The sequence below is a fragment of the Thermothelomyces thermophilus genome, chromosome 6 (genome assembly GCF_000226095.1).
Source record: "Thermothelomyces thermophilus ATCC 42464 chromosome 6, complete sequence".
Lineage (NCBI taxonomy): Eukaryota > Fungi > Ascomycota > Sordariomycetes > Sordariales > Chaetomiaceae > Thermothelomyces > Thermothelomyces thermophilus.
The window spans coordinates 3,168,257-3,194,187 of record NC_016477.1 but is presented as its reverse complement, the minus strand read 5'-3'; the positions used below and the strand labels follow the sequence as shown (position 1 = coordinate 3,194,187).

Sequence of the window (25,931 nt, the reverse complement as noted above, 5' to 3'; positions counted from 1 at the left end):
AGAGGTAGCTCGCGCGATGGCCACCTCCAGTTGCTGGCGCTAACCCCGCCTATGATGGATTTTACGGGCTCGAAAAAAGACCAAGATTTGGCACATCCACCTGCGGGGGGCATCAAGGCGCTGTTGTCTTTAGCCTGGGGTCTCCTGGGTCAGGTACACTAAATCAGCTCAACGTATGTATGTACATACCTACCTGCCTACCTCGGGTTCCACGTCACAAGTCCGAGTCTCGTGGAGAGCTCATGTGGCCTTCTCCCATCCCAGACCCTTCTTACAAACAGGCAAGTGGATTCGGGTCGATATCGGCTTTCCTGGGTCCATGTTGTACACGCCTATTCTCGTACAAATCTGTACTAAGCAGTGGCACCGACTGACGGAGCCGGGCCTTTGTAGCCTTATAATACGGGCATCTCAGTATCCGAGTCCCCTTTGCTGGGTGCACTAGGTATCGTGACTGCCAAAGAGCCTATCCGAGCCCTTTTTGTTGGATTGAAAACATTTATCCCCAAACCCCATCGCCAGCGCTTTGCTCCTTACTCGTTGCAGTCTCAACTGATTACAACTCGTTCGCACCTCCCTTTTTTCTACCACCCCTCTACCAATGGCTTCCCGCGTCAAAGCTTCGGTCCTTCATGGGGCTCGGGACTTGCGGCTCGTAAGTTGACCAGAAAACATTCAACCAGACCGCGTCGAGATTACATGGAGTCAAGCTCACACAGTTTCCAGGAAGAGCGAGAGCTGCCTCCACCCGGCGCCGAGGAGGTCCAGGTTGCCGTCAAGACAACCGGGCTCTGCGGTTCTGATTTGCACTACTTTGGCCACTTCCGCAATGGCGACATCTTGGTGCGGGAGCCCCTTACCCTAGGCCACGAATCGGCCGGCATCGTCATTGCCGTGGGCTCCGGCGTGTCTTCGCTCAAGGTCGGGGACCACGTCGCCCTGGAGGTTGGCCAGCCATGCGAGCAATGCGAGCTCTGCCGCGAGGGCCGGTACAACATCTGCAGGGAGATGAAGTTCAGGAGCTCGGCCAAGGCATACCCGCACGCCCAGGGCACACTTCAGGAACAGATAACACACCCGGCGAGGTGGTGTCACAAGTATGTCAACAGCGCCCCCCGATAAACCCCTGGAATAAGCGTCGCTGACAAGAGCACACAAGACTTCCATCGAGCGTCTCTCTGGAACTCGGGGCTCTCGTCGAGCCCCTGGCTGTTGCCCTCCACGCCACCGACAGGGCGCGCCTCGCGCCGCGCTCCACCGTCCTGGTCTTTGGCGCCGGGACGGTCGGCCTTCTCTGCGCCGCCCTCAGCAAGGCGGTCGGCGAGGCCACGGTGGTCATTGCCGACGTCCAAGAGGGCCGGGTCAAGTTCGCCGTCGACAACGGCTTCGCCGACGCCGCCGTCGTTGTTCCCATGAAGCGGCCCGACACGATCGAGGCAAAGCTGGACTTCGCAAAGCAGGTGGCGGAGTCAGTCAAGTCGACAACGCACAACGGCGGGGCCTTGGGCGAGGTTTCGGCCACGTTCGAGTGCACCGGTGTTGAGGCGTGCCTACAGGCCTCCATATATGTGAGTTTTTTTTCCGTGTAGTAAAAGAAAAAACAAAGTACCCCGGATGTGAGGATCTGACGGTGAACAGGCTACTGCCCCTGGTGGGCGGATCATGCTCATCGGCATGGGCAATCCCATCCAAACGCTGCCTATCTCGGCCGCGGCCCTGCGCGAGGTCGACCTCGTAGGCGTCTTCCGGTACGCCAACACGTATCCGCGGGTCATCGAGCTGCTGGCCAGCAAGAACCCCCGGCTGCCCGACTTTACAAAGCTCATCACCCAGCGGTTCTCGGGGATGGAGAGCATCCCCAAGGCCTTTGAAATGGCAGCTAGGGTAACAGACGACGAGGGAAATCTGGTGTTGAAGGTGATGGTAGACATGTAGGCAGCGAGGAGGCGCAGAGTGTTAAATGAATGATACATACACCAAAGATCTCGGTTTGTCGGGGAGATGAGATGAAGGAGAAAAAAAGAATAAAGAAAAAAGAAAAAGAAAAAGAAACTCGAATATTGCAGACAAAAACGACGTCTATTTCTCGTCTATCAACCCGATTTCGCACATAACAAGAACCCAGCCCTGTCTATGACTTGTCTGGGAACCCAAAGTCCACGCCAAACGGCGGGTACACGAACCGCATCAGCTGGCCTTCCCTGGTCAGCTTGTCCGACCAGTCATTCAGCAACTTCATATCATCGGCATCCAGGTCAATCAGCTTGAGGTTCTCCTCGATCCGCTCGCGAGTGACCGATTTGGCCAGGACGGTGCTGCCACGGGGGACTATCAACGCGAAACACAACTGCGTCAGCAAAAGAAAAAAAACACCTTTCCCTTTTCTTTGCTTGTATTTTCTCTTCCCGTCCCCTCTGGAACGGGAGCGATGGTAGGATAGTGAACGGGGAGGCACGTACTGTGGTAGCTCAACAGGACGGTCGACGGCTTGACACCGCGCTTCTCGGCGATCTTGACCACGGGTTCGGCCGTGAAGAGCGGGCTGCCCGTGCTGCCCAGCGGGCTGTACGCCATGATGTGGATGCCCTTTTCCTTGCAGAGATCGACAATCTCCTGCTGGGGCAGCGCTGGGTGGTTCTCGATCTGGTTGACGGCGGGGACGACGGTGGCGTGGGGGAGGAGTTGCTCGAGGTAGCGTTTGCTATACTGTCGTTGGGGGGAAAGGGGTGAGGAAGAAAGTTAGAAACTGATAAAATAAAACGGGGAGAAGGGGCCAGCGGGGCGGGGAGGAACGAACGTTGGACACGCCGATGGCCTTGGTCTTGCCGGTCGCCAGCAAGGCCTCCATCTGCTTCCATGTGTCGACGTGGTTGTGGGAGCGGATGATGTCGCGCTCGCCGTTGGGAAGCTTGGGGAAGCGGTCGTCGTTGCCTACCGCCAGCCGAGTCAACACACCGCCACGGTTATTTTTCCAGATGAGCAGGAAAGAGAGATGTGCCCCCGGGTCGGAGACGGGATGGGATGCTTGCTCACCCTCAGGGTTCATCAAGAGCGGCCAATGCACCAGGAACAAGTCCACATACTCGAGCCCGAGGTTCTCCAGGCTCTTCTGCAACCCCAGCGCGCACCGAGTCGTGTAGGTCGCCCACACCTTGGTCACCACAAAGACCTCCTCGCGCTTGACGATGCCCGCCGCGAACGCCTCGGCCAGACCCTGCCCGACCTCCTGCTCGTTGCCGTAGCAGTACGCGCAATCGATCAGCCGGTACCCGGCCTTTAGCGCGTGCACCACCGCCTCGCGAACCTTGCCCGGCTCGGATTGCCATGTTCCTGTCCGTCCGTCAGATGTTAACCGTTGCCGATGGCGAGGGGGAACTGGAGTACAGGGAGGCAGGAAGTGCTTACCCAACCCAATGGCGGGAATGTCCTGGCCGGTGTTGAGCTTGAAGGTCTTGTTTGCCATGGCTATGGTTCGGGACGAATGACCGGAGGTTGTGCTAGGTAGGATTGGCTGTCTCTTCCACCGGAAGGGACGCACAAGTAGTCGTTGGGTAGAGGGAACTCGTCTAGGGAAAGGTCGGAGTGCAAACAGCTTTGCGACAGCCGACGACGATCGTACTGGAGTCCTAGCAAAATAATAGACAAACAGATATGCCAGGCGAGGGAGCAACAGTATCGAAGACGCGAGACGAGTGTATCAAGGAAGCGGGAAGGATAGGTGGGTACCTTGGGCCTGGAAGCCGGCTAAATGGGGCGCCATCATGACACTAAGGCAGCGGGGGGCGGGACGAGGTTCGGTGCATATTGTGCCGCTGTCGAAGCACTCTTGGGTGCCGTGACCTTCCAAACTGGGCCCGTTGTTGACGATAGCCAGACCACTGGACGGATTGCTTCTCAGGCGAACTTTTTCAAGTCTGCTACGGTATCTCTTTTTTTTCTACCTTATCTTGCATTGTTACTCTCACTAACACACATTAACATAACCATCAATAGGGGCTGCTTGTGTCCCTGAAAGATGCTCTGGAGGCCTTGTTCCAAGGATAATGATCTTTCCAGAGTTGCCCCTCCTTCGCCGTTCTTCCGTCGGGGTGAAGGCGGGGATGGTGGGGTGTCTATCAGGGGTTTTGTGGCCACCCTTGCGAACAACTCGTCGAATGGTGATTTGATAGGTGGAAAAACCGTCGCTTGTGTCGGAAGTCAACAAGCTGAAAAGCTGGGCTGGGGCTCTCTTCGATCGTCATGACTGTTACAGAACTGTAATTACGTACGAAACATCTGTACGATACACGTGGTAGGCGTCCCGCTAGAGTAAGAAGTTGACGAGGATTGAACTTCGTGAGGATCTTGTCATTAACCAAGGAAAAAGGGTGCTCAAATGCTAGATATCGCATCTATGACAGCGACCGCCGTCTGACTCCCAGCAATGCTCTACATTGCCATCTAGTCAATACAGGAGAAGCCTTCAACTCCTCAATGTGAAAGCCGCCCGACCAATGCGTTGAATCCCTATTACGAATGTTTAAGATGCGGTGATCTCTGCTGACGCCGCCACGGAAAAAAGGAAAGAGAAGAAGGTCCTGTACAAGAATGGGAATAAGGGCGCAGCGCCCGGCTACCCGGCGATCAACACCCAGAGCAGGAAGAACACCATCTGGTACAGGGAGTCAGCATGATTGCTCACCAGAACCAGCATTGGGTTCACTTACAAGGACACCAAACATCTTGGCTATGAGCCAGCGGTTCCCCGAGACGCGGGACCAGTATTTGAGCAGCTCTCGTTGCGCTCCTTCGACGTTGTCGACAACCTCTTCTCTGCGTGGGAGGTCAGCAAACGCAAACATGGCCTCGACGGACGGAGGAACCTACGTGTTTGCATCGATGCGTTGGATCATCTCGGATTGTTCGCTAACCATGCTGGCGAGCTGCCCAAAGCTGCACGACTCGGTTAGCTCCCGACCTGACATTTGCCTTGACCCGACCGTCCGTGCTTACATTGATCCGAGTTCGTTGATGGTCGCTTCGATCGCCTCAATGGCCTGCCCGCGCTGTTGGATGTACGAGTTCTGCCCTTCCTCCATCATTTGCAGCTGCAGCTGCTGGTCTCCTCCCATCGGATTGAGCGAGATAAGGTCGGCGCCGGGAGACGGCGTCCCCCTCGCCGGGGTGCTATAGAGAGGGGATGCCGAGGGTGGTATGGATGCGTGGGCGTGCTGCCCCACCGTCGACACAAACGCCTCGGTCCGTGATCTTGAAGCCTGAATGTTTTTGGTTCGGATCTCCAACACGTCTTTGAAGTTTGCGCTGACATCCCCCAACTTCCCCTGCAGCAAGAGCAAGATGTTCTTGTTGTTTTCCCCCTCTTGATCTGGTTTAGGATGCAGGCGCTTCGACAGAGCTTGCAGGTTGCGGATTTCTTCGTTTAGGCGAGAGAGGTCTTGTTTGATGATGAAGGTCAACTCGTTCACCTCCACCGGGTTGTCGTCAAAGAGTGATCGCTTCTTGGCAAGTTGTGCTAGTTTTTCGAGTTTCCCCATCGTCGCCGAGATTCCCCTACCGATCTCTGCCGCGTGCCGCGCAAATTCGGACCGCCGCGGTGGCGCGCCCCCAGCGGCCGCGCTCTTCTGCGCATCGCTGAGCAGTCGCTTCGAGCCAGGCTTGGCCGCCTGTTTCCGCTGAGCGGCAGAGACGATGTGACGGAATTCCGCCGTTCGGTCGTTGATCGCAACGGCCATGGCGGCGCCGACGGTGCTCGTGGTGCGACGGTTGGGCGCTGGACGTTCTCGGTGCGACGGTTGGCGGGTCAGTCAGTGGTGGTGATTTGCTGATTCACTATGCGATCCAGGGGTCGGGACCCGGCAAATGGTTCTGTCGGTCGCGAAGGGGCTGTGCACCCGCCGATAAAGCAATTACAGACACGGCGTGTTTTCTGGTATCTGCCGAGCGTAATTGGAGGCGAGCGAGATGAAGGTTCCAAAGAAGTAGTTTTGGCGAAACCTTGCCTTCTCAGGTTGTTCTTGGATCGAGGGAATGCCACGGTGTTTCGCGCGGCGGCGCTCGGACCGGGTCGCTTTCACCAAACTTGGTCTCGCCGCAGTCAGTGCGTGTTTCGCACGGGAACTGTGCTCCCTCACTGTGGAATCGAAGAAACACCAATCTCGAAACGACCCTCCTAAACTACGCTAGCGGGTGCGAGCCTCCTTCGTATGTACATAAGTCCATTTGTTTAGTGTAGATTATGGAGCAATAAGCTTGCTCAACAGAAGAGCGAGAAGAGTTCCACTCGACTAGCTTGGAAAGCCACTTGGCGCGATTGTACCCACCACATGGGACAATGATGGTCTACGCAGAAGTATCGTAGTGTACTGTACTATATAAGGCGACCATGGCCTTGCCTTACGTCATGTGTGCACTTTGTTTTTCGCTCTTCGTTTCCTCAAGAGCACCGGCAGCAAGCGCAGGAGAGTGAGACCGAGAAGGGGACAACCCCGAGTCCGTACAAGTGCTTACGTCTTCAGACATGGTCGGTCTTGATCAAATGACAAGAGATCTATGCTTCGATGGGCACATGCGCACAGTTCGCATGCTTAGAAGGTCCCGGGATGAGGACCCTTTGTCGAGGGAGTGTTTCGTGTAGTTTTTAAGCTCATCAAGGGTTGCGTCCCCGCCGTTGCGTTTCGTGGATCCTGGCAGGCTGCAATCGGCGGATTGCCGAGACACTCCATCCCAATGTTACTTGGTTGTTAATTAACCAACACCCTGTCGACTGCAAGATCTGAATTGCGTCACCAACGAATACCAGACAGGACAGGACCTGCTATTGTTAAGAGCGTTCATTCCCGTCCACTTTAGCGTAGCATACCTGTCGACATTCTTTGAAGCTGCTTTCACAAAACACAACTGGAACAGTACGGAGTCCGGGGTAACTATTCGTATTCTAACAAGATGGACCACCTTCTATCTGGCCACTAACTACTCCGTACACTTAACTCTTTTTTGGCTGCAGATCATCTTGGCATTGCGCCACGGGCTCGCGGCCACGGTCCTGGCCCCCCGGTCCTCAAGTGAACACCCAACTCCTTCTGCAGGGCCAGGCGGCTCCAACTCGGAAACCAGTGGAGTCGGCTTTGACGGCAACCCGCTGGTCTCGTTCCCCCTTCGAAACGGCCTCGAATACTGCGTACTCCCGGGACCGACTTGTCCTTGCCCTCCACGAACCACCCCGCCGCGGCCCGATCCTCTGGCCAACCGGAATTAGCTAACAGTCTCCTGCTCGCGCTCTGCGTACACCCGTCGTCTTTTGCCGCCCACGTGTCGAACCAAGCTGCAACATTGCGATCGCGCACCACAACGCCTTGTTTCCATCGTCCGACGCTCGAGTTCTGAACAAAGGATAGGTTGTGCAAAGGCCGCCACAGAAAGGCCGCCACAGCGGTGATATCAGCGACCTTACAGGCGGGTGCGGCTCTGAGCTGCCGGGCACTCATCGCCACGATGGATGGAACTTACGGCAACATCTTCCCCGCCAGCCGGGCCATGTTAGTCGATTCCCTCTGCAGACGGTTTTCGGGTCACATATCTAATTGTGCCGCTTGAACAGGTCTCCGGCCGCACCGGCACAAACATCGACTAGCAACCTATACAAGGTGAATGTAAACCGCCAGAAGACGAAGAAATGGGCCAACTTCAAACCGCAGAACTATGACGGCGACGATTGGGGCGACGATTATGACGATCCGGTTCAGGAAGCAGACTTTCCGATGCCACCGAAGCCCCTGGGGCCACGCAGCCCGGCGACGACGGCGCCTGTTCAGCCGTCGGTGTCCAGTGCGCTTCCACGGGGTTCAGCCGAGCCGTTCGGATCCTCACCACAGCAGCATGGCTCCGGACTTGGTCGCCCACGGTTTCCGTCTGATGTGAGGAGCGGCTCCCCTGCACCGCCAACTGCGCACCCCCTTCCCTCACAGCTTGCCCAGAAGAGCACCATCGGCGCGAATGACGTGGCGGGCGGTTACGGAGCGGCACTAGAGTCCGGCGCTGGCTCTAAGCCGTGGATGGGTTCACGGTCGGTATCTCCATCGAGCCCAGGGCAACTCTCATCGCGTGACAAACCCCTCCCGCTCATCCACCCACAGCAAATGCAGGAAGAGAAGGAGGGAGAACGTCAATCGCTCGAGACTAGGGACAACACGAAGAACGACGAAGGAGAACCCCCCGGGGTTTCGAGTCCAACTGCCGAAAAGCAGAGCGGGTATAGGTCTGATGGGATGCTGGCCAGCTCTGGGAAGGACAGGCTTAATCCTGAGTCTTCCAGGGCAGAGCACGAGAAATCTCAAGAGTCTGTCCTGCCTGATTCCCCCCAGAATATCCGACGTTTCTCGACAAGCCCTCAGTTGCCGGATTTGAGTCGCATGTCGGGCTTTGGCGAGGATCTCTTTTCTTCTGCTTTCTTCCCTTCTTCAGGACTACGCTCATCTCTTTCCGACAGCATGCCACTGCCGACCTCGGGCAACTGCATACCCGAGTCCGATGAGGCTACTGCGACTGCGGCAGGAGCCTCAAACCAATCGATCACTGCCCCCGCTCGTGAACGCGTGGTCTCGAGCACAGAAACAACTACTGCTGCGGGGGCCGAAGCAGCGCCGTCGCCGCCCAGCGATCGCGACCAGGACCAGGGTCGACCGGCTGGCCTGCCGTCGCCCCGAGGTGCAGCAGAGTCTGTTCATGACGTGCCTGAGCAGCAGGCGCCCGCCGCAGACGCAGCTCGGCAACCTGCAGCATCCGCCGAAGAACAGCCAACTACCTTGACAGCCAGGCCGCATCTTCCGGGTGGCTGGGTTTCCGAGACGCCCTCGACACCCGCTGGAGTAGTCTCGCCTTCCACGACTGGCTATTCCACGAACACGCTGGAGAAGGCGACTGAAGATAGCTCGCGACCTGATGCTGTTCCTCTGGGTGTTCCCAGGTCCCAACCCCGAGAGTTGGAACAAGACGAGAAGGGTGACGGCTCTGTCCCTTCGCGTCAGACCTCGCCGCAAACATCTTCACAGCCTCCAGCACCGGCCCCGGTTTTGAATACTGAGAAGCTTAGCATGGGCTCTGCACAGGCTTCGCCCGTAGCTACGGGTCATTGTGACGCATCGCCGGCCTCCGAGACCGAAGATCCGAAGTTGTTCGGCAACTCAACGTCAGCTGAGGCGAAGACCAAGCACACTGAGATCGCTCCCACAGCACCGCTCAATGCTCGTCGAGGGACACCGGACATTAACGCTAATCCAGCGCCGGTCCTGTCCCCGCCGTCCCCCGCAGAGCCCGTATTGGATTCGGCTACGCAATCGCCGGTCAAGGACAGCGACATACTGAGCGAGGAAATCCTCAGGTCGCTCAGTCCCGCTCAACCAGCCAGTTCCCCCCAAACATCTACCGCTGCTTATCAAGCCGCTGCTGCAGAACCGGTACGCGAAAGCAGTTATCTCGGGGATGTTTATGGCGATTACTGGTCAGCAACCGAAGAAAAGGCAGAGCCAGGTCTGCTGCAGGTTGGCAAGACCATTGACGCGGGCAAGGCAGCGCAAGAGGCCGCCCCTCTTCCGACTAAGACCCCAGAAGACGGCGGCGCCGCAGAACCAGCGGATGCTGTTGGCTTAGGCGGTCTGTCTTCTCAGGCTCACGCTGCCCCGGCCAAAGCTTCCGATGTTGTCGAGCCCAAGAGCGCATTTGGTGTCGTAGGACTACAGAGACGATTCTCGTGGGAAGCTCCGGTGCAAGAGTCGCCTACAGCCAGCGCCTCGAGTGCAGCAGCAGAGCTTCCGGTTGAACAGAAATCTCTTGGTTTTGGCGTCGATACAACTCGTGCCTTGACAACGGAGAACATCAGTCTGGAAACAGGGGAGTCGCAGCCATCGCAGGCCCAGGAAGAAGCTGGGAAGTCAGCGGAAGACTTGAGAGCCGAGTTTGCTCCCGAGTTCAACCCAGCAGCTACCCTTGGAGCCAACCTAGGACTAGATCGGCCGAGCCAATCGCCTTCGCCAGCGTCCGACTCGACGAGCAAGCACGGCGAACAGAAGCGGTTGTCGCTGGCGGAAGAGAAGATTCTCTTGGAGGAGGCATCGAGTCCCTCTTCCCGATCTCCGCCGCTGGAGCAGCATCCGGCCTTTGCGAATAGCCAACAAGCACCGCGGGCCGAGCTCCCGGAGGCTGCTTCACCAAAAAGCATCCTAGGGTTCCGAAACATCATGGAACTTCCTTCGGCCGCGGAGCGTATCAAACATTACAATGAGAGCCGGTGGCATTTCTCGGCCGTCGATACGGGCTTGGACGAGTGGCTGCAAGCAATGATCCTGAAACATCCAGAGCATGCCAATGATGTGTCGTCCAACGCGGGAGCAGCAGCGGTTGTCCAGCAAAGCAGCCAGGGCGGGAGGGGGCCGACGCTGCACATGTCCAACCTTCAACACAGTCTGAGCGGACTGGGGCACTCGGGCAACCAGGTGGGCACGAAGAGCAAGGAGCTGTTGATGGCGGCGGGCAAGGCCAGCAAAGGGCTATTCAGCAAGGGGCGTAATAAGCTTCGGGGGACGGGCGACAAGGTGTTTTCCAGTTGATGATTGGAGTAAGAGTAAGCATTTCTTCTCTTCCCCTTTTCTTTAATTCCGTCTTTCTGTTTCTTTTTTTCTTTTTTCTTTTTTTTCGCATACATCTGGAAGGATAGCATCTCGAGTAACCAGGAATTGGGTGTTGTTGGCTCCGCAATCTACCTCGGGAGTATGTATGTATGTCCTGTACATACTAATATGCACAATGGAGCTTTTTAGTGCATCGTGGTAAATCGAAAAGGGAGCTGGCCGTGGCCTTCTCTCTCCCGCAGCGCGATCTGCAACAACAGCACAAGTTTGCCGTGCGGTGTTCGCGATGGTGCAGCGACCAATCCGTTTTCCGCGTTTCCCTCTTTTCCTCTCATAGCAGAAGAGGAATCGCAACAACGCAGCAGCCCACCCAGGAAGCTTGGCTTTCGTCGCCGTGTGGGTTTGTGGAGAAAAGGAACCGGCCAACCGAACAGCGCGTCTCCACCGGAGCTATTTGCGGTTAGTTACAAGCAGTTAGCGCAACGCCCTGCAGTTGGGCGAGCGGGCACGGCGGTTTGTTAAATTGGGGATCATCTCGTCCCACTTATTAAACACCGCTCAAGATGGCCCACCAACAAGACGAGAATGAGCAGGCTCCGGGATCTCCACTTGTTCTGTACGTCCGTACTGGACAAGGAATGCGCACGTCGACAAAATCGGGAGACTGGACGAGCAAGTACGAGGCTGTGACAGCGGCCGCGGGTCGTGTACTGCGAGAGAGGTGCCGGAGGTGGAGTTTGGGTGCGAATTGCTTGGGAGCCAAGAAAAGCGTTGTATTTTTGTTGTTCGATCCTGGAGCAAGAAGCTCTTGAAAGATATCCCAGCCCGTTCGCTACACAGTAGACTTTTCGTTGGATCAGGCTGCCGCATTCAGCCCGGCGCCGCCCATAGTGTAAGCAATCGCAGGGGGGAGCGAGTGGGTGCTGCAGCCGAGAACCCTGGGTAAGCTTGCTTGGACCAATCCGCGCCGCAGCTGCCCTTTGGGCCCCGAGGCAGGGGTGGTCATCCAAGTCCACTTCACCTCTCCGCATCCCCAGGGTCCTGGGCTGAGCGAGCCTCTTCTCCCCAAGAGGACCCGGATCGCGTCTTCTCATTTTTAGGTCCCTTCTTCTTCTTCGCGCAGGGCTGTTGCATCATTTCGCATGGCCTCGGCGGACATCGATCCACGGCATTTTGTTCTCTTCACTGAAGAGGCGCACGCTTGACAGTCTGCGTGCGGCAAGAGCGACGATTATTAACTAGCTGACAGCGGCAGCGGCTGAGCTCGAGGGTCCCTCCTGGTCCCTCCCCTCACCCCATTTTTATTCTGCAACAAGGTCTCAGCCCGCCGAGGCTCTGTTCAGGACTCCAGCGCATCTCGACCGCGGTCTGTGTGGTCTTACCGCGCCGCGGCCAATCGAGCCGTCCCCTAACGACGAGAGACGGAAATAACTAGCTCACTCACTCCACCAAAGTCCTCGTCCACTCGGACTTCTGAAATCGATCCGCCGTGTGCTGCATCCGCTCTTGATAAACTCGACGGGCAAGTGACTGCGCAAGGTTGTAATCGCGCAGTTGTAATCGCGCGCGGCCGAGTCCCCAGCGCCGCACAATCCCCGCGTTCGCGGCCTACCAGCAACAACCTGCGGCGGCAACCCTGCGGCGGTCGACCACGCGGCGGTCGAGAGCGAACACCTGTCGGACGGCAATCATCCCTCTGCAGCATTGACTTACCCGTTCATCTGGTCGGGCTCAGCGATCTGGTCTTCTTCGCGCCGGCGGAGAGAACCCTCGGTTTGCTGTCCCTCGCCAGCCCAATCCTCCGCTTCCTCCTGCACCTCCCTCCCCTTTCGTTTCGGACACCCAATCTGTGCACACATGGCTGGATACTCGCAGAACCCGAACTACAAGCCGCTTCCGCCACCGGGAAATTACCCCCACGGCTATCACTCCCAAGGTCAGCAGCACCTACAGCAGCAGCAGCAGCAGCAGCAACAACAACTCGGCGCCAATGCCCTCCACCGGCCGCCTTCCTTCGTAGGGCTACCCCCCATCCGCCGCGCTTCCACCTTCGGCTCCTCCCTTGGCTTGAACGCCGAGGAGTTTTCGTCCTCCGACAACAGCGCTGACGGTGCTGCCCGTCAGCAGCAACCCCAGCAGCACCCCCAGCAGCAGCAGCAGCAGCAGCAGCCCCAGCAAGCCAGTGCTCCCCCTCAAGGGACTTCACCTCCGCCAACCATGACCGGAACGCAGCAGACGACGGGCCAGTTCATGCATCCCTCGCAACCCTCCGATCAGTCCGTCCAGAACATCTACCGCCCAACCCAGGGGGCGCAGGGTCCTCAGGGGACCCAAGGACCGCCGCGCCAGGGTCAAACATGGCAGCTGCAGGGACAGAGCCCCGGCCAGAACCAGGGCTTCCCCAACCCCGCGTTCCAGCATGCTGCCTTTCACGGCCAGGGACCGGCTCAGACACCGCCAAGAGCATTTGGGGGACCACCCGGAGGCCCTCAACCGATGCCGAACGGATCCGCCTTCCCTCCGGGTCAAGGCCAACAGTTTGGCCAAGGCGGCGGTCGGCCAATAATGGTCCCGCCCCATATGTTGCCCGGGAACTTCGCTCAAAGATTCCACCTCCAAGGCGGAGGCTGGAACCTGCAAGAATCGCATCTGTCTGAGCCGCTCCATCCCACGGGCCGCCATCGTCGCTCCCCGAGCAACACGTCTTCACAGCAACAGCAGCAGCCTTTCTACGGCTATGACAAGGAAACTGGAATCTACACGCCGACGTCGCCGGCCCGGCGGCACAAGCCTCCGCAGGAGCAGCAGAATCAACAGTCCCAACAATCTCAGCCAACCCAGCCAACCCAGCCAACACAGCAAGATCAGCAAAACCAGCAGGAAAAGGCCACACAGCCTTCGGGCTTGCCCACCCAGGGGGGTCAGCCGGCCACCCCTCAGCAGGGTCAGGCAGTGCCGACGATCCAACAGAGCCCGGTGAATCAGCAGCTCGGCGGCAACGGCTTGTCGCATTTGCAGTCCCACCAGTCTCAGCAGAGTGAGTTCGGGCGCCATGGTGGTTCCCCTCACGAGAACGGCGGAGCCGACAGGCGTAACTCGGGCGTCTTCTCCAGCCTTCGGAATCGGCTTGCCGGCGGTCATTCGGAGGAGCCCCGTGGCGGCGGCGGCGACGCGCCAAAACCACAGACGGCCAATGGCGACTCTGCCTCGGTGGCGAGCATCACGACGGAGCCTGCGGGACAGCAACGGGAGCAGAACCCGGTCTTTGGACCAAAGGCCGGCTCGCCCACCCCCGACAATTTTTCGTTCAGCCAGAGCAAAGACAGCATCATCGCCCGCGGCTCCGGGACCCCCGTCGGCGAGCGCGATCAATTGGAGCCTCACCCTTCGCAGTTTGCGCCGCCTAGCAGGAAACCGACAGGCTTCCTCAACTTTGGTTCTCACACGACGCCAGTCCAGCCGGGCGGCAGTATTGCCTCTGCTGCCCCTAGGGCGGGGTCGCCGGCACACTCATCGGGCCACAAGCATACGGGAAGCACCGGAGGTCCCAAAAAGCGCTTTTCCGCACTAAAGGACGTGTTCCGATCGTCGCCTCGTGACGGTTCCAGCAAAACGGGAACTTTCACCGTCAGGATACCCGCGCAAACCGGTTCCCAGATGCAGACTCGGACGCCGCCACCTCAAGGACAGTACCAGGGCATGACGAACGGCCAGACTTCGCTCCAGTTGCAGGGTAAACCTCCGCAGACCGGCCCCGGACCTCAGCCGGGTTCCATCAACCCCCCGCCGGCTAGCTTTGGGCCTCCTCCTCCACCAGGATCGAGCAACGGCTCGCCCGCCGGTCCTGCACCCGCTACCCAGCCAGGTTCCCTAGAGCAGCAGCAGCAGCAGCAGCAGCAGCAGCAGAAACAGCAGCAATTTGCAGGCGGCCAGGAGCGCTTCCCTCCTGTTACTGGTCCCACTCAACCTGGCCATGGCTTCCTGCCGGTGCGACATCCGCCACAAGGACCCGCTCCCGTTCAGAACCAGCAAGAGAAAAAGTTAGGCGCAGGTATTCTTGGTTTCCTGAGAGGCCGGGCGGACAGCAAGTCTCAGGAACAGCCAGCACAGCAAGGCAATAATTTACCCGTCAAGGGCCAGTTCCCTCCGGGCCAGTTCCCTCCAGGGCAGTTTCCTCAGGGGCAATTCCCTCAGGGGCAATTCCCTCCAGGACAAGCGCCTTTCGCCGGGCAGCAGTTCGGCATCCGCCCCCCCGTGGGCCCTAATGGACCCCCGCCGACGGGAACCGGACAACAACAGTTCCAGCCTGGGCAGTTCCCGCCACAACCGCAGTTCATGAGACCCGGTCCCCCGGGGACTGCCGGTTCGTTCCAGTCACAAGGTCCAGCGGGGGCACAGCGGCCCGGGATGCAGATGTCACAGCAGCCCGGTTCTGCTCATGGCCAACAGCCCGGTGTGCAGGGAACTGATCCGAGGCCGTTGGTGCAGACGCAGCCGACTCAGTCGTCGGCCCAGGGCCAGCCCGGCAATGTCGGGTCGGGTTCGAGCTACCAGCAGAGTCACTTCAGCGCAGCTCAACAAGCCCGACCCCAGCAGACTCCACAGCAGCAGACAGCCGTTCCAGTCCAGCGAACGCCTTCCGCATCCATCGTCGATTCTCCGGTGTCGCACCATTCGCAGCCGGCGGCTCAGCCCGCCATGGAGAGTTCTCGGTTCCAAACGGCGTCCCCGGGAACCACGGGGCAACTGTTCGCACCGCCTTCAGCGGGCTCGAATCAGCCCTCCCACCAAGCCGTCAGTGCCCAAAACCTCGGCGCGGCTCCCGAACAACCGCCAGCGGGCTCTGGTCCCGAAGGCTCTTCACGCCTCGATGTTGACTCCGGGGAGGACGATATGCAGAGGCCCGTGTCTCCTGCATCGCAGGCCCCAGCTCCTCCTCCCTCGGGCATCCCAGGAGAGGAGATCGAGCGCGGCGTATCGAGACAGCCTACGACGAGTGGCCAGTTCCAGAATGTTGACACAAGATCGCCGTCGCGTGAGTCGCGATCGGCTGCTTCCCCTGGGCAAGAGACTCCAGCGTCTGCTCAGGTTCCGGGTTCAATATCCGGGGATTCGTCCCAAAACTCTGGACCGGCACAGCAGCCGCCCAACCAGCAGTTTGATACTCAACCGGGCCTGCGGCAGCCCGTTGGCCAGCAGGGAGGGCAGATGCCCCCCGGCCCGCCTGTCCAAGGGTATCCTGGTGGCCAAGCACCGTGGATGGCGAATCAACCCGGCGCTGTTCCACCTCCTCAGTTCCGTCAGCAATTCGGACCTGGCGGCCCCGGCCCGAACGGTGTCCCAGGGAAGGGCCAGCAAAAGGAGAAGGAACAGAGTACCATTTCCAAGTTGTTGTTCGGAGGCAAGTCGTCGAGCGCGGCAGCACCCGCCCCAAAGCCGGAGAAAGACAAGAGCTCCAAACCGTCGATTATCGGCGCATTCAAGCGTGGAACTAAGCAGCAGCCCAATGCTCAAGCTCCGGCCCAGATGCCCGCTGGTCGACCCGTCCAGGGCCCGCCTACTCAAGGAACGCTGCCGTTTGCGCCAGGAATGCAGTCTCAGCCTCATCCGCAGCAGCAGCAGCAAGCAGGGCTGCGTCCTGGCATGATGCCACCTATGCCGCAGCCTCGGCCGGGCGGTCCAGCCGCCGCGCAAGCTCCTCTTCCCCAGGGAGAGCCGCAGCCCAAGGCGGGCGTGCAGGTTTACCAACAACCCCTTCCTCAACAGATACCCCCTCGCCAGGCCCAGCCTCTGGCTCCGGAGCCTCAATATGACCAGGTTCCCATCCCGGCTGGTTATGGATATGTCCACGGCGAAGGACGCGTCGCCCCGGCCCCGGCACACATCTACGTCGGGCCTAACCCCCCTCCAGGTCAGGTCCTCCCGCCCGGGTTCCAGCCGCAGTGGGTGCAGCGTGGGATCTCGCCTGCCCAAGTTCTGCCCGTGGGCGTCCTCCCCCAGCCGGCAGTGCTCCGGCAGACCACCACCACCATTGGAGCTCCGGTCACCACGGTGTCAACGACGGCCTCTACTCCCCAGTCCCAGACGCCTGCGCCGGCTCAGGCGCAGAATGGAGCTCCCTCCGCTCCCCCCGCTCCCCCCGCTGCGGAGTCCGCCTTGCAGCAGCCCGCAGGAGTTGCTCCCGTCCAGCAACCGACCGGCGAAGTGCCGCCGCAAGTGCAGGTCCAACAAGCACAAGTCCAACAATCACAAGTTCCCCACGTTCCTCAAACCCAGTTTGCTCAACCACAGCTCCAGACCGAGCAGCAGCCTCTCGCCCCCCCGGCCCCAACTCCCTCTCCTGCTCGTGGCCAGGACATTTCGCCACAATCCTCGATCCGGACTCCGTCTTCACAGGTTCCCGAAGCGAGTACCTCGCCGTCCGAGGAACAGGCGCAGCTCCGGCCAGAGCCGCTCCGAACGAAAATGTCGCCGCCACCCCAGCTCGATCAATATAAGACTCCACAATCCTTCGCCCCTCCCAACGCTCCCGCGACGCAAGGGGTGAGCCAGCCGCATCACACGAGGAATGTCAGCGAGGACGGGATTGCTTCACTTCCCTCGCAGCGTCCCGGACGCGTGCAGCCCTTGAGCTCAGACACTGCCCCTGGCCCTGCCCATCTTGCATATGTGCCTCGCGCAAGCAACGACACCGCTCCTGGCTCGCAGCCAACGCCAGGTTGGAACAATGCTTCTCAACCTTCAGTCCAAGTGAACGCAAACGCCGCTGTGGAGCCGAAACCCTCCAGCCCCGATCCGTCTGCTGCTCAGGGATCTTCTTCTCCTGTCAACCAGTTAACGACCCCGACGCAACGCGTTGCTGAGGACAACCTCTACGACGCGACGCCGCGCCAGACGCAGTTCCCTGCGGGCCGTCGGGATTCTCAACAACGGTCGCCGCCCTCACAGTCGCGGTCGCCGCCACCGCCGCAGTCACCGCTGCGACAACAACAACCGCAGCAGCAGGAGCAGCAGGAGCAACAGCAACAGCAACAGCAACCACTGCCAAGCAACGTGCCCAGCAACACTATTGTCATCACGGCGCCCGTCGAACCGAAATCCGCCGGCCTCTCGCATGAAGTCGCCCGGCCTGGCGGACCCTTCGTCGGCACCTCTCCGTCCCCCCCAACCGCCACACCGACTCCCCCAGTCATCACTCTTGATCCTCCCAAGAGCGACGGTCGGGCTCACGATGGCCACGAGTCGAACGAGGACGTCGAGTTCGACTCGGATATGGACGAGTCCCCCATCATCCAGGACGCCTCCATCGCGACCCTGAAGCAGGCTAGCCCGTCGACCAGCCCGACGGCGACCTCGAAAGGCGGGGACGCGCCCGCGCCGAACGGCGTCGCGGCCGCCAAGGACAGCGTCGCCATCTTTGAGCGCGCCAAGAAGAAGGCGGAGGAGCAGCGCGAGATGGAGCGGCGGATGCTGCTCGAGGAGAAGATCCCCGTCTTCCCCGCCGAGCCCGACGACGGGCCCGGCAAGAAGGGCGACGACGCGCCCATCATGAGCGCCACGAGTTACCCAGGCCAGGAGTGGAACCCTTACGGCGAGGGGGGGTTCGAGGACTGGGATTAAGCGCTTCTACCTTCCCCTCCCCCTCCCCCTGTTCTTTTGTTTTTCCTCTTTTTCTTTACCGAATTGAATACAAAAAATGGGGGCTTGGTTTCCGTTGTTTTCTCCTCGAACAGGTTCTTCTTTTGACACTTTTCCTTTTCTCTTCGTTTTATTTGTGTTCTTCTGGTTCGGGCGTCGATACTCGCCGCCACGACTCGGTAAATTTACTCTTTCATGTGTCCTTTCCTCATGCCCCCGTCCGGCTAGCCGTTCAGATCTGTCCCGATATTTATTTATTTATTTTTTTTTGGTTGCTGTGTCTCTTCTCTCTCCGCCTCTCTGTCCTTGTCTAGTCGTACTTTTTCTATCGACGCTGCAACATCGCCGTCGGTGCTCCCTCTCCGTCTTCTCATCCACCTTTTGTTTATCCCGTCAAGCTCTTGCCTGTCGAGCGCGCGCCTCATACCCAAAACAAAAAGCGACAAAGTTGGTTGACATCGCAACCCGGCCTAATCTTGTCTTTACTACTCCTGCCCTCACTCGAGGGAAAAAGAGATCAGTTAGTGGTTCCTAACGTCTAATACCTATTTTGCGTGTCGTCACTACGCTCCGTCTCTTACACTGCTGTCTCTACGAGCCGTTCGCTAGACTCTGTAGTTAAATGCTGGTAATCTTAGATGACGACAACTGCAAGTTTACTAGCTAGTGCTTTAACCGACCTCCTTTTCTCGCCTGATTGTTAGATTTCATACGGTACAGAAGAGTCGGGTTATTTGCATCGAGGGCTTTTTCATCCCGTACCGTACCGACGACCGCTGGGCTGGGAACCAGTTTTGTGCCATACAAACGAAAAGACCCGGCGACACAGATCAGACCAGTCCTATTCCGTGCATCAACTCTTCTTCGCCCCACGGGGAAACAGCACTTTGGACCATTTGATTTTAAGCCGTTTCAGTCATGCACATTACGTTAATTAACCCATCCATCCCTCTGTCAACCCGAGCCCGTCCTCTGCTCTCATTAATGTCACGGAAGTACAATAGTGTGGACATGCTTGCTCCCAACCGACCCTGCTGTCCTTTCCCATACCACATAGCTTTCCAAACAACTCCCGAGAAAACAATAACAGGAACTCTAGGATGCTCCGAGGACCTCAGACCCAGGCTGTCCTAAAAAAAAAAGACGACAAAAAACATGAAAAAAAAAAAAAAGACCAACGCCAGACATCATGATGAGGAGGACGTAACGTCACTCACTGAAACGAACGGAATGTGCCAAACTTCGACCCAGCGGAAATCCCCAACGAACGCCCAAAACGCATGCATGCTGGCTGATCAACACCGTCCCGAAATCCTCCTCCTGCCTTGCCTGACCTCAGGCATTCGAGATGCAGACCCGGTCGGGAGCGTGGTCCGTAACGCGGTGAAAGTTGGGATATTACTAATACAGTTATAGAGCTGGAAGGCCTGTCCATCGTAGTGCGTTGGTAGGATATGCTGTCCAGGAAGCAGAGGAAAAATAAAAAGAGAAAAACTTTTTCTCTTCCCTTGGCTGTGCCCCGGGGTGATTTCAAAAGGTCAATGTAACGGGTGCGGCGAGAGGTACCGGCTTGCGTTGGCCAGTCTCTGTATCGAATGTGGTAGTTGTGGACTCTTCGACGGCGCTGTCGGCAACGTGAGCGGCGGTCGATGTCTCGGTGGGAACCTCCTCAGCGTTCTCTTGGTCGGCAGGGGGAACCTTATTCCCGACATGGTCGATCGATCGTTGCTGTGCCGTCACGGCAGCATCGTCCGCTGTTTCGGGCTGCGGCGTCTGGGTAGCTTCTTCCGCAGTCGGTGCTTGTGCTTCTTCGGCAACCTCTCGGGCACCGGGCGGCTGAGAGGCATCGGCGGCCGCTGTCTGCCGTGCTGCTTCGGTAGCTTCGGCAGCCTCGTGCGGATCCTCCTGTTCCGGTGTCTTGGGCAGCTCCAGGAACTGCTTGGAAGGCTCGCCCGGCCTCCGCGTGCTCTCGTGGCTCGGCCTCGGGCTCTTTTCGCCCCGCAGGCTGGGCGCGACGCTGGAGCCGGACGGATGGCGGGTGTGGCCAGCCGGCACGACTCCGCCGCCAATGCGGCTCCAGAACATCTGCTCCCGTAGGCGGACGCTCTCTTCCCAGGCGGCCTTCTCGGCATCTTCGTCGTCGGCGCGCCAGTGGCCGTCCTTGACGATGCGGAGGAAGCCGAGGAACTCGCACGTCGACCGGACCCGGCCGAGACAGTACTTGCACAGCGGGTAGCCGACCTGGGTAGTGTCGGATTCGCTCACACGGAAGCGGTGGGTTCGCAAGAACTCCTCGTCCTTGCGGGCCTCGCCGCAGAGGGAGCAAGGATTCAGCTCCGGCTTGATCACCTTCCCGAACCTCCCGGTGGCCGTGGGCGGCGTGGGTTCGACGACCAGAGACCCGTCGGTCATGGCTGCCAGCACGCTGCGGCGAGCAAGCCAGGAGAGCCCCGGTGCCGCGTCGAGCCGGAGGGTGGGCTCGATGTCCTCGACAAGGACTCGCTTGTAGAACTTTGTCTCCTTCAGATGCGGAATCGGGGTCGGAGTAGTAGTCGAGAGGGAGACGCTACTGACCGACGACGCCGGTGTGTGGGGTGTCTGTGGTGATGCTGAGGGCGGAGTCCCCGTCGTCGGGAGGGACGATGTTGACCCGTTGCCCGGCGCGGCATGCGAGGTGACCGAGCCGAGGCCGATGGCCAGGGACGCCAGACCGGACCCGGAAGAAGCCGAAGGCGCGCGGGGCGCAGATAACCTCTTTGTGGTCCGCAAAAGCTCTTTGAACTCGTTGCATGCTGCCAGATCGGTGCGCAGGACGGGGTGCAGCAGGTGGGTGAAGCTGGTCGGACACGACGGGAGCGAGGGCATCGACAGGCTCTGATGGCGCACTGCCGTCGACGGACCTGCGCCGTCGCGGGCTTCGAAGCTCTCGCCGCCGGGAGACGAAGGGAGGGTCGGCGGAGACTGTTCTTCCCGCTCGACCGCCATCTGCTCCATGACATGCTTGAGTTCGGCCAGCTGCTCTTGCTGCGATCGGAGAAGGGCCTCGGTGTCGGCCAGCTGGGCTCTGAGCTGGTCGTTCTTGCGCTGCAGCGCTTCTTGCTCCGCACGGGCGTCCTCCTTGGCCGAGATGACCATCTTGTTCGCTTCCTCGAAGAGGGCGGCCGTCAGGTTCTCGAGTTCTTGCTCGATCTTCTTCTTCTGTTGCTCCATGTCGAGGCGTGCCCGCTTCTCCTCAGCGGCGCGGGCCTTCAGCTTTGCGCTCTCGGCCTCGACCGACGCACGCCGCACCCACACGTCGCCCGCCAGCATTTCACGCTGCTCCTCCACCTGGGCTTCCAGCTCCCGTATCCTGGCGCGCGATCTTTCCAGCTCCAGCCTGGCGGCCGAGAGGTTGTCGTCCAGTGCGGTCTGGTGGTTGATGGCATTGATGAGCTTCGTGCTGAGGGTGGCCACCTCGTCGCTGAGGTCTGGGTGGTGCGGGGTGGCCGTGCTGTCTCCATCGGCTGGGCTCATTGCTCTGCTCCTGGGGTCGGGTATCGTGCTCAGATCATTCTCGTCGTCGAGCGGCGTAGGTCCGAACGGGCGCTTCGGCGATGGGGAAGAAGGGAGGGAACGATCCGGGTCAGTGGTCGTAGGCAGCAGCTCGGTGGTCGAGCTCGATCGGGCGTGGGCCGCGGAAGGTCTCGGCGAGGCGGATCTCAAGATGCTAGACAGCGACCTGTGATGGCCGAAGCTTGAGCGGCCAGTCGGCGGCGGCTGGTGTGACCAGCCAGTCACAGCGAACATACTTTTTTTGCCACGCTCTGTTAGCAGCTGCCAATCCAGCGACTTGCAACTTCCGCGACCGCCCGCAGGGAGTCCCCTCGCGCCTGCGCCCGGTTCTAGACCGCGCAACGAACTTTGCGATTTCGGGAAAGGAAGAGCTGTGTCGGGCAGTAACTGGAAGAGAACTTCCATGTGCAGGTACGTACGGGTAATCCATTTAGGGAGGTGGATGGCGGACCGCACCAGAGGCCTGGCGGGTCCGTGAAGCAAACAACGATACAGGCGAACCCCGTCTCCCCCGTTCTCGACCTCGACCTCGGCCGCGTCTAAGCGAAAAGAGCTATGTATTCGTAACCGATGCGCATTCCGCTGTGGACTAGACGAGATCAAAGGCGAGGCGCAAGAGGTTTTGCAAACGGCCGAGGGCATGCGCAGTCGAGACGACGATAGAGAAAAAAATAAAATGCAAGGGAAAAAAGGGCCCCAAAGGATCACTTAGGCACGGCGGCTGGGTATCATCGCATCAATTTAACTCCGAGATGAAAGGTCGAGAAAAGACAGGTCCTGAGGGTCTCGCGTTGTTGCAGTGTAGAACGCTGTTAGCGTAGGATAGAGTAAGAAGGCTAAATCCGGGCAGAGAGGATCGGAGGAAGAGGCACCGGCGATCAGGATCAGGTAGCGATGGAAGGATACGAGGGATGGGCGATGGTTTGGCAACCTGCAGCGACGGGATCGAGAAGCGGGAGGAAGATGGATCCAGAGGGAGGACCAACTGCTCTCGGATAGGAATAGTTCCCAGATGCGCGCCAGGGTTCCGCAGCTGGTTAGTTATTGGGTCCCACGCAGCACTGCGCGCTAACGTACCCCGTTGGTTAACGCCTGGTGGGGTCAGGTCAGGGCAAAAGAGCTGCGTGCGTGCCTGGAAGTTACCGCAGTAGTTACCAAGTACGGGTGATACACGTATCAAGCAGGTGCACGCCATACATCGTGTAGCCGCACCACAGGATTCAGGTACGCAGGTGAATCCCACCTATCACCAACAACGACGCAATCTGCTCCTGCAGCCTCGGCGGCGGGATGTTATGTATCAAGACAAACCTGCTGGCGCTGATTGTGGCGCGGACGGAAAGTGGAGGTGCCACAGCGGATTTCGGCCGAATTGGTTGAAAGTCGGCGATTTGTGGAGCGGACACGGCGCCAACGCGGGCGCAAAAAAGAGGCCGTAAAGCGAGTTGCGTCCACTAACGAGTACGACCTCGATAAAAATTTGAGACTGTTACCCATGACGCATTCCGTACAAGTACGGGCTACGCACTAGCAACCTATCACGTACTCGTACTGAGCAACTCACCCAAGGTTTCTTACCCACTGGCAGCAACTGATACTTTCAATCCCGCAGTACAGCTACTGTGTATGTACTAGTTACCTTGTGTAGCTGGACTCGAGTTGTGTGCGCTTTCCACAGATATGGAGAAACTGATGATCTGGCGGGGCTCAAATCTCTGGTTTCTTGAGGGGTTTGTGGTGAGAGAGAAAACGTCATCGACCCGCTGATTTTCTCTTTCGCTTGGCCAGCTTTTCCCTTCTGCGGAGTTGAGATCCGGGCCCGAAGATGTACTATACTTGTATGTTATCCGTCCTGTATGTATGTACATGTGTACCTTTGTATGTACTCGTACTAGACATCCATACTACTACTCCGTAGGTGTAGAAAAATACGCGACTTTTCCATCAATTCGCGCGCACGCACATCGCCAAGAGGAAACCGACAACTGAATCGGAAACCGTCCGACTCGCGACTGAAACGACGCACGCCCGTTATGGTCGAGGCGAGACACATGTCGCCGTGCTGTCTGGGCGCTGCCTCGGCACGCAGTTTAGCAAGCCTTATCTCGGCCCATCCACATCTCTGGGTCCTGCCGGTTTCTTGCCTTGAGGGTTGGCCAGCAATGCTTGCTGGTACGAAATAGACCTGTAGTGTACATACCTACTCTGTAAGGCAGCGGGTGCAGTGCACAGGCCCCGGCGGGCGCCAAGGACGCGGGGGACGCGGGGGAAACACCGATGGCCTCGGGACCCCGGCCACCTGAGGCTCCCCTTGACATGTTTCGCTTTCGTCGATTGCGAGTGCGAAGTATCCACCACACTACCGTGTTGTAGGGCCTTGTGAAACCAGGACCGGAATCTAGCTTCAGAAGTCAAGTCAATGCGGAAGCGGCAAACGAAGATCCGACTTGGCAAAAGACCCCAAGTTGCCAGTGAGAGAAAAAGGGTTGGGTAGCGGAATCAGACGGGCCAGTTGCTGCATCATCGCTACGGAGTACCGATTTCCCAATCACCCAGGGTACGGCCAGATCGCAGTGCCTCGACAACATCTATCATCAACTTATCGACTTGATGGAGCGCCTTCGACCCCGGCATGCCGCTTTTCTGTTGCCAAGCGAATAGCTTTTCTCTGCCGTCACTCAAAGCATGCACCTCCGGGTCGAGCTTTCGGAAACATCGCTCAAGGCGATGGATCAACTATCGTCTTGGGCTTTGATTCGGAGCCTTACATGATGCCTAAGTTTTTTGTTTTTTTTTTTCCTCTCCCTTTTGGCGGCTTTTCCAACTAACGAAAGAATGGAACATGACGAGGATATGATTCAGGGATAGATACCAGGACGGATTTACTGAACACACACGATCAGCACCAAAGTCATTTGTTTGTAGCAAAACATTCAGGCGCAGGCACGGTCACTGCCATGCATGTCTCGGCGCTCTCCTCCTCTGCCACATGATAGCCATCTGTTGGCTAGAGACATGCGGCGACAACACCGTTTGACCGGGTCCCTGGTGGTCGCAGAGGCAGAACGTACAGGAGCTTGCCCCGAATATACGCCGTCCAACATTCTGGTCTCCCACAACCCCAAGACGCCGCGTTTCTCGAGATCGAGCCCTTAAGCCGTCAAGCCAAACCTGTCCATACGGGGCATTCCCTGAGAGAGGACGCATACAATGGGAGGCTTCAAGTCTGTCGCCTCCGAGGCGGCTCCTTTTTTTTTTTTTTTTTTTTTTTGAAACATGGTGTGTTGGCTTTGACGACACCATGCTGGAAGACAACGTCGCGTCTGCTCTACTCAGCAGGGTCTCTCTCTGACTCGGCATGGCCCATGTGCCTCTTTGCTAACAAGTGTCCTGCCTGAGCCTTCCTGGGTAGAGGCGAAAAAAGATCTGGTCCGAACAAGATGCGTTTCAGCCTGCTTATGATTAATTAATGCTTGGACTTCGCTTGGGCCTCCCCGAGATGCGCGCTGAGCCCATCGCTCTCCGAAGTAGGGATGACCCGGGTCGAAGCCATCGGGTCTACATAGTACATCATCCTCCACATCACTTTCCTTGTTGCCTGTGCCAGACAACGGCTTGTCGGGCTTATGCTGTCTCCTCCATCCCCCACCCACCCCCCCCCCCCCCTTTTTTTTTATTTTTATTTTTATTTTTATTTTATTTTATTTTATTTTTTTCTTTTTTGGGGGGGGGCCTGCGCGGCGAGATGAGATGCTTGCAACAAGCCAACAAGATCAGTTAGACGTTGGGCATGCCTGTCATGCTCTCGATTTCTCACAAGCCATTTTTCCATTTTGTCGTCCATCTCACCTGGTCTAGCCAGGCAGACCTCCCTTGGGAGCTCAATTACGACATAAGCAAAGTAACCCATCTAAAAAAGGCATTTCTTACATCCGGGATCAAGCCCGCCGGCGGTGGCAATATAGCTAGGCGGAGCTGTGGGACACGGGAGGCCGCGCTCTCCTTTTCATTAAGCCTCGAGCCAACGGGTACCAACCGAGTTCAGTAGCTAACATAGGGCATGATGGCGGGAGGATCGACTCATTACTGCGCCTTGGGACGGCCTTACCTAGGTATACC

General features: G+C 58.4%; 6 protein-coding genes across 6 annotated transcripts; 3 read left to right on the top strand and 3 right to left on the bottom strand.

Moving 5' to 3' along the window:
* The first annotated feature begins 479 nt into the window (after nucleotides 1–479).
* Nucleotides 480–2,331, top strand: MYCTH_2310900 (uncharacterized protein). The gene is made up of 4 exons (XM_003666269.1): nucleotides 480–655; nucleotides 727–1,097; nucleotides 1,160–1,568; nucleotides 1,639–2,331. Exons 1-4 carry the CDS (start codon nucleotides 602–604, stop codon nucleotides 1,933–1,935), a joined length of 1,131 nt encoding a protein of 376 aa, XP_003666317.1. The 5' UTR covers nucleotides 480–601; the 3' UTR covers nucleotides 1,936–2,331.
* On the bottom strand, nucleotides 2,060–3,641 carry MYCTH_110022 (Aldo/keto reductase-like protein). The gene is made up of 5 exons (XM_003666268.1): nucleotides 3,406–3,641; nucleotides 3,034–3,330; nucleotides 2,798–2,931; nucleotides 2,460–2,706; nucleotides 2,060–2,328 (listed from the first exon to the last, which is right to left on the bottom strand). The coding sequence occupies exons 1-5, from the start codon at nucleotides 3,461–3,463 to the stop codon at nucleotides 2,132–2,134; spliced, it is 933 nt and encodes a 310-aa protein (XP_003666316.1). The 5' UTR covers nucleotides 3,464–3,641; the 3' UTR covers nucleotides 2,060–2,131.
* A 653-nt stretch (nucleotides 3,642–4,294) lies between these two features.
* On the bottom strand, nucleotides 4,295–6,172 carry MYCTH_2310893 (uncharacterized protein). The gene is made up of 4 exons (XM_003666267.1): nucleotides 4,993–6,172; nucleotides 4,867–4,932; nucleotides 4,707–4,812; nucleotides 4,295–4,651 (listed from the first exon to the last, which is right to left on the bottom strand). Exons 1-4 carry the CDS (start codon nucleotides 5,730–5,732, stop codon nucleotides 4,613–4,615), a joined length of 951 nt encoding a protein of 316 aa, XP_003666315.1. The 5' UTR covers nucleotides 5,733–6,172; the 3' UTR covers nucleotides 4,295–4,612.
* Nucleotides 6,173–7,373: 1,201 nt separating this feature from the next.
* On the top strand, nucleotides 7,374–10,876 carry MYCTH_2310892 (uncharacterized protein). Its single transcript, XM_003666266.1, has 3 exons — nucleotides 7,374–7,535; nucleotides 7,598–7,913; nucleotides 7,974–10,876. Exons 1-3 carry the CDS (start codon nucleotides 7,492–7,494, stop codon nucleotides 10,599–10,601), a joined length of 2,988 nt encoding a protein of 995 aa, XP_003666314.1. The 5' UTR covers nucleotides 7,374–7,491; the 3' UTR covers nucleotides 10,602–10,876.
* Nucleotides 10,877–12,479: 1,603 nt separating this feature from the next.
* Nucleotides 12,480–18,242, top strand: MYCTH_90482 (uncharacterized protein; the record flags this gene model as incomplete). Its single annotated transcript, XM_003666265.1, has 1 exon — nucleotides 12,480–18,242. One exon carries the CDS (start codon nucleotides 12,480–12,482, stop codon nucleotides 18,240–18,242), a length of 5,763 nt encoding a protein of 1,920 aa, XP_003666313.1.
* Nucleotides 18,243–19,733: 1,491 nt separating this feature from the next.
* Nucleotides 19,734–22,575, bottom strand: MYCTH_2310888 (uncharacterized protein). Its single transcript, XM_003666264.1, has one exon. It carries the CDS (start codon nucleotides 21,771–21,773, stop codon nucleotides 19,791–19,793), a length of 1,983 nt encoding a protein of 660 aa, XP_003666312.1. The 5' UTR covers nucleotides 21,774–22,575; the 3' UTR covers nucleotides 19,734–19,790.
* Nucleotides 22,576–25,931: the final 3,356 nt, after the last annotated feature.

What these genes read in the sequence shown, in the direction of transcription:
- MYCTH_2310900 (XM_003666269.1), top strand. Translation starts at nt 602, where the DNA reads ATGGCTTCCCGCGTCAAAGCTTCGGTCCTTCATGGGGCTCGGGACTTG. An exon ending in GGGCTCGGGACTTGCGGCTC is followed by an intron (nt 656 to 726) that starts GTAAGTTGACCA and finishes CACAGTTTCCAG; the next exon opens with GAAGAGCGAGAGCTGCCTCC. An exon ending in CCGGCGAGGTGGTGTCACAA is followed by an intron (nt 1,098 to 1,159) that starts GTATGTCAACAG and finishes AGAGCACACAAG; the next exon opens with ACTTCCATCGAGCGTCTCTC.
- MYCTH_110022 (XM_003666268.1), bottom strand. Translation starts at nt 3,463, where the DNA reads ATGGCAAACAAGACCTTCAAGCTCAACACCGGCCAGGACATTCCCGCC. An exon ending in CATTCCCGCCATTGGGTTGG is followed by an intron (nt 3,331 to 3,405) that starts GTAAGCACTTCC and finishes ACGGACGGACAG; the next exon opens with GAACATGGCAATCCGAGCCG. An exon ending in AGGCCATCGGCGTGTCCAAC is followed by an intron (nt 2,707 to 2,797) that starts GTTCGTTCCTCC and finishes CCCCAACGACAG; the next exon opens with TATAGCAAACGCTACCTCGA.
- MYCTH_2310893 (XM_003666267.1), bottom strand. Translation starts at nt 5,732, where the DNA reads ATGGCCGTTGCGATCAACGACCGAACGGCGGAATTCCGTCACATCGTC. An exon ending in ATCAACGAACTCGGATCAAT is followed by an intron (nt 4,933 to 4,992) that starts GTAAGCACGGAC and finishes CGAGTCGTGCAG; the next exon opens with CTTTGGGCAGCTCGCCAGCA. An exon ending in CCAAGATGTTTGGTGTCCTT is followed by an intron (nt 4,652 to 4,706) that starts GTAAGTGAACCC and finishes TCCCTGTACCAG; the next exon opens with ATGGTGTTCTTCCTGCTCTG.
- MYCTH_2310892 (XM_003666266.1), top strand. Translation starts at nt 7,492, where the DNA reads ATGGATGGAACTTACGGCAACATCTTCCCCGCCAGCCGGGCCAT. An exon ending in TTCCCCGCCAGCCGGGCCAT is followed by an intron (nt 7,536 to 7,597) that starts GTTAGTCGATTC and finishes CCGCTTGAACAG; the next exon opens with GTCTCCGGCCGCACCGGCAC. An exon ending in GCCCACGGTTTCCGTCTGAT is followed by an intron (nt 7,914 to 7,973) that starts GTGAGGAGCGGC and finishes CAGCTTGCCCAG; the next exon opens with AAGAGCACCATCGGCGCGAA.
- MYCTH_2310888 (XM_003666264.1), bottom strand. Translation starts at nt 21,773, where the DNA reads ATGAGCCCAGCCGATGGAGACAGCACGGCCACCCCGCACCACCCAGAC.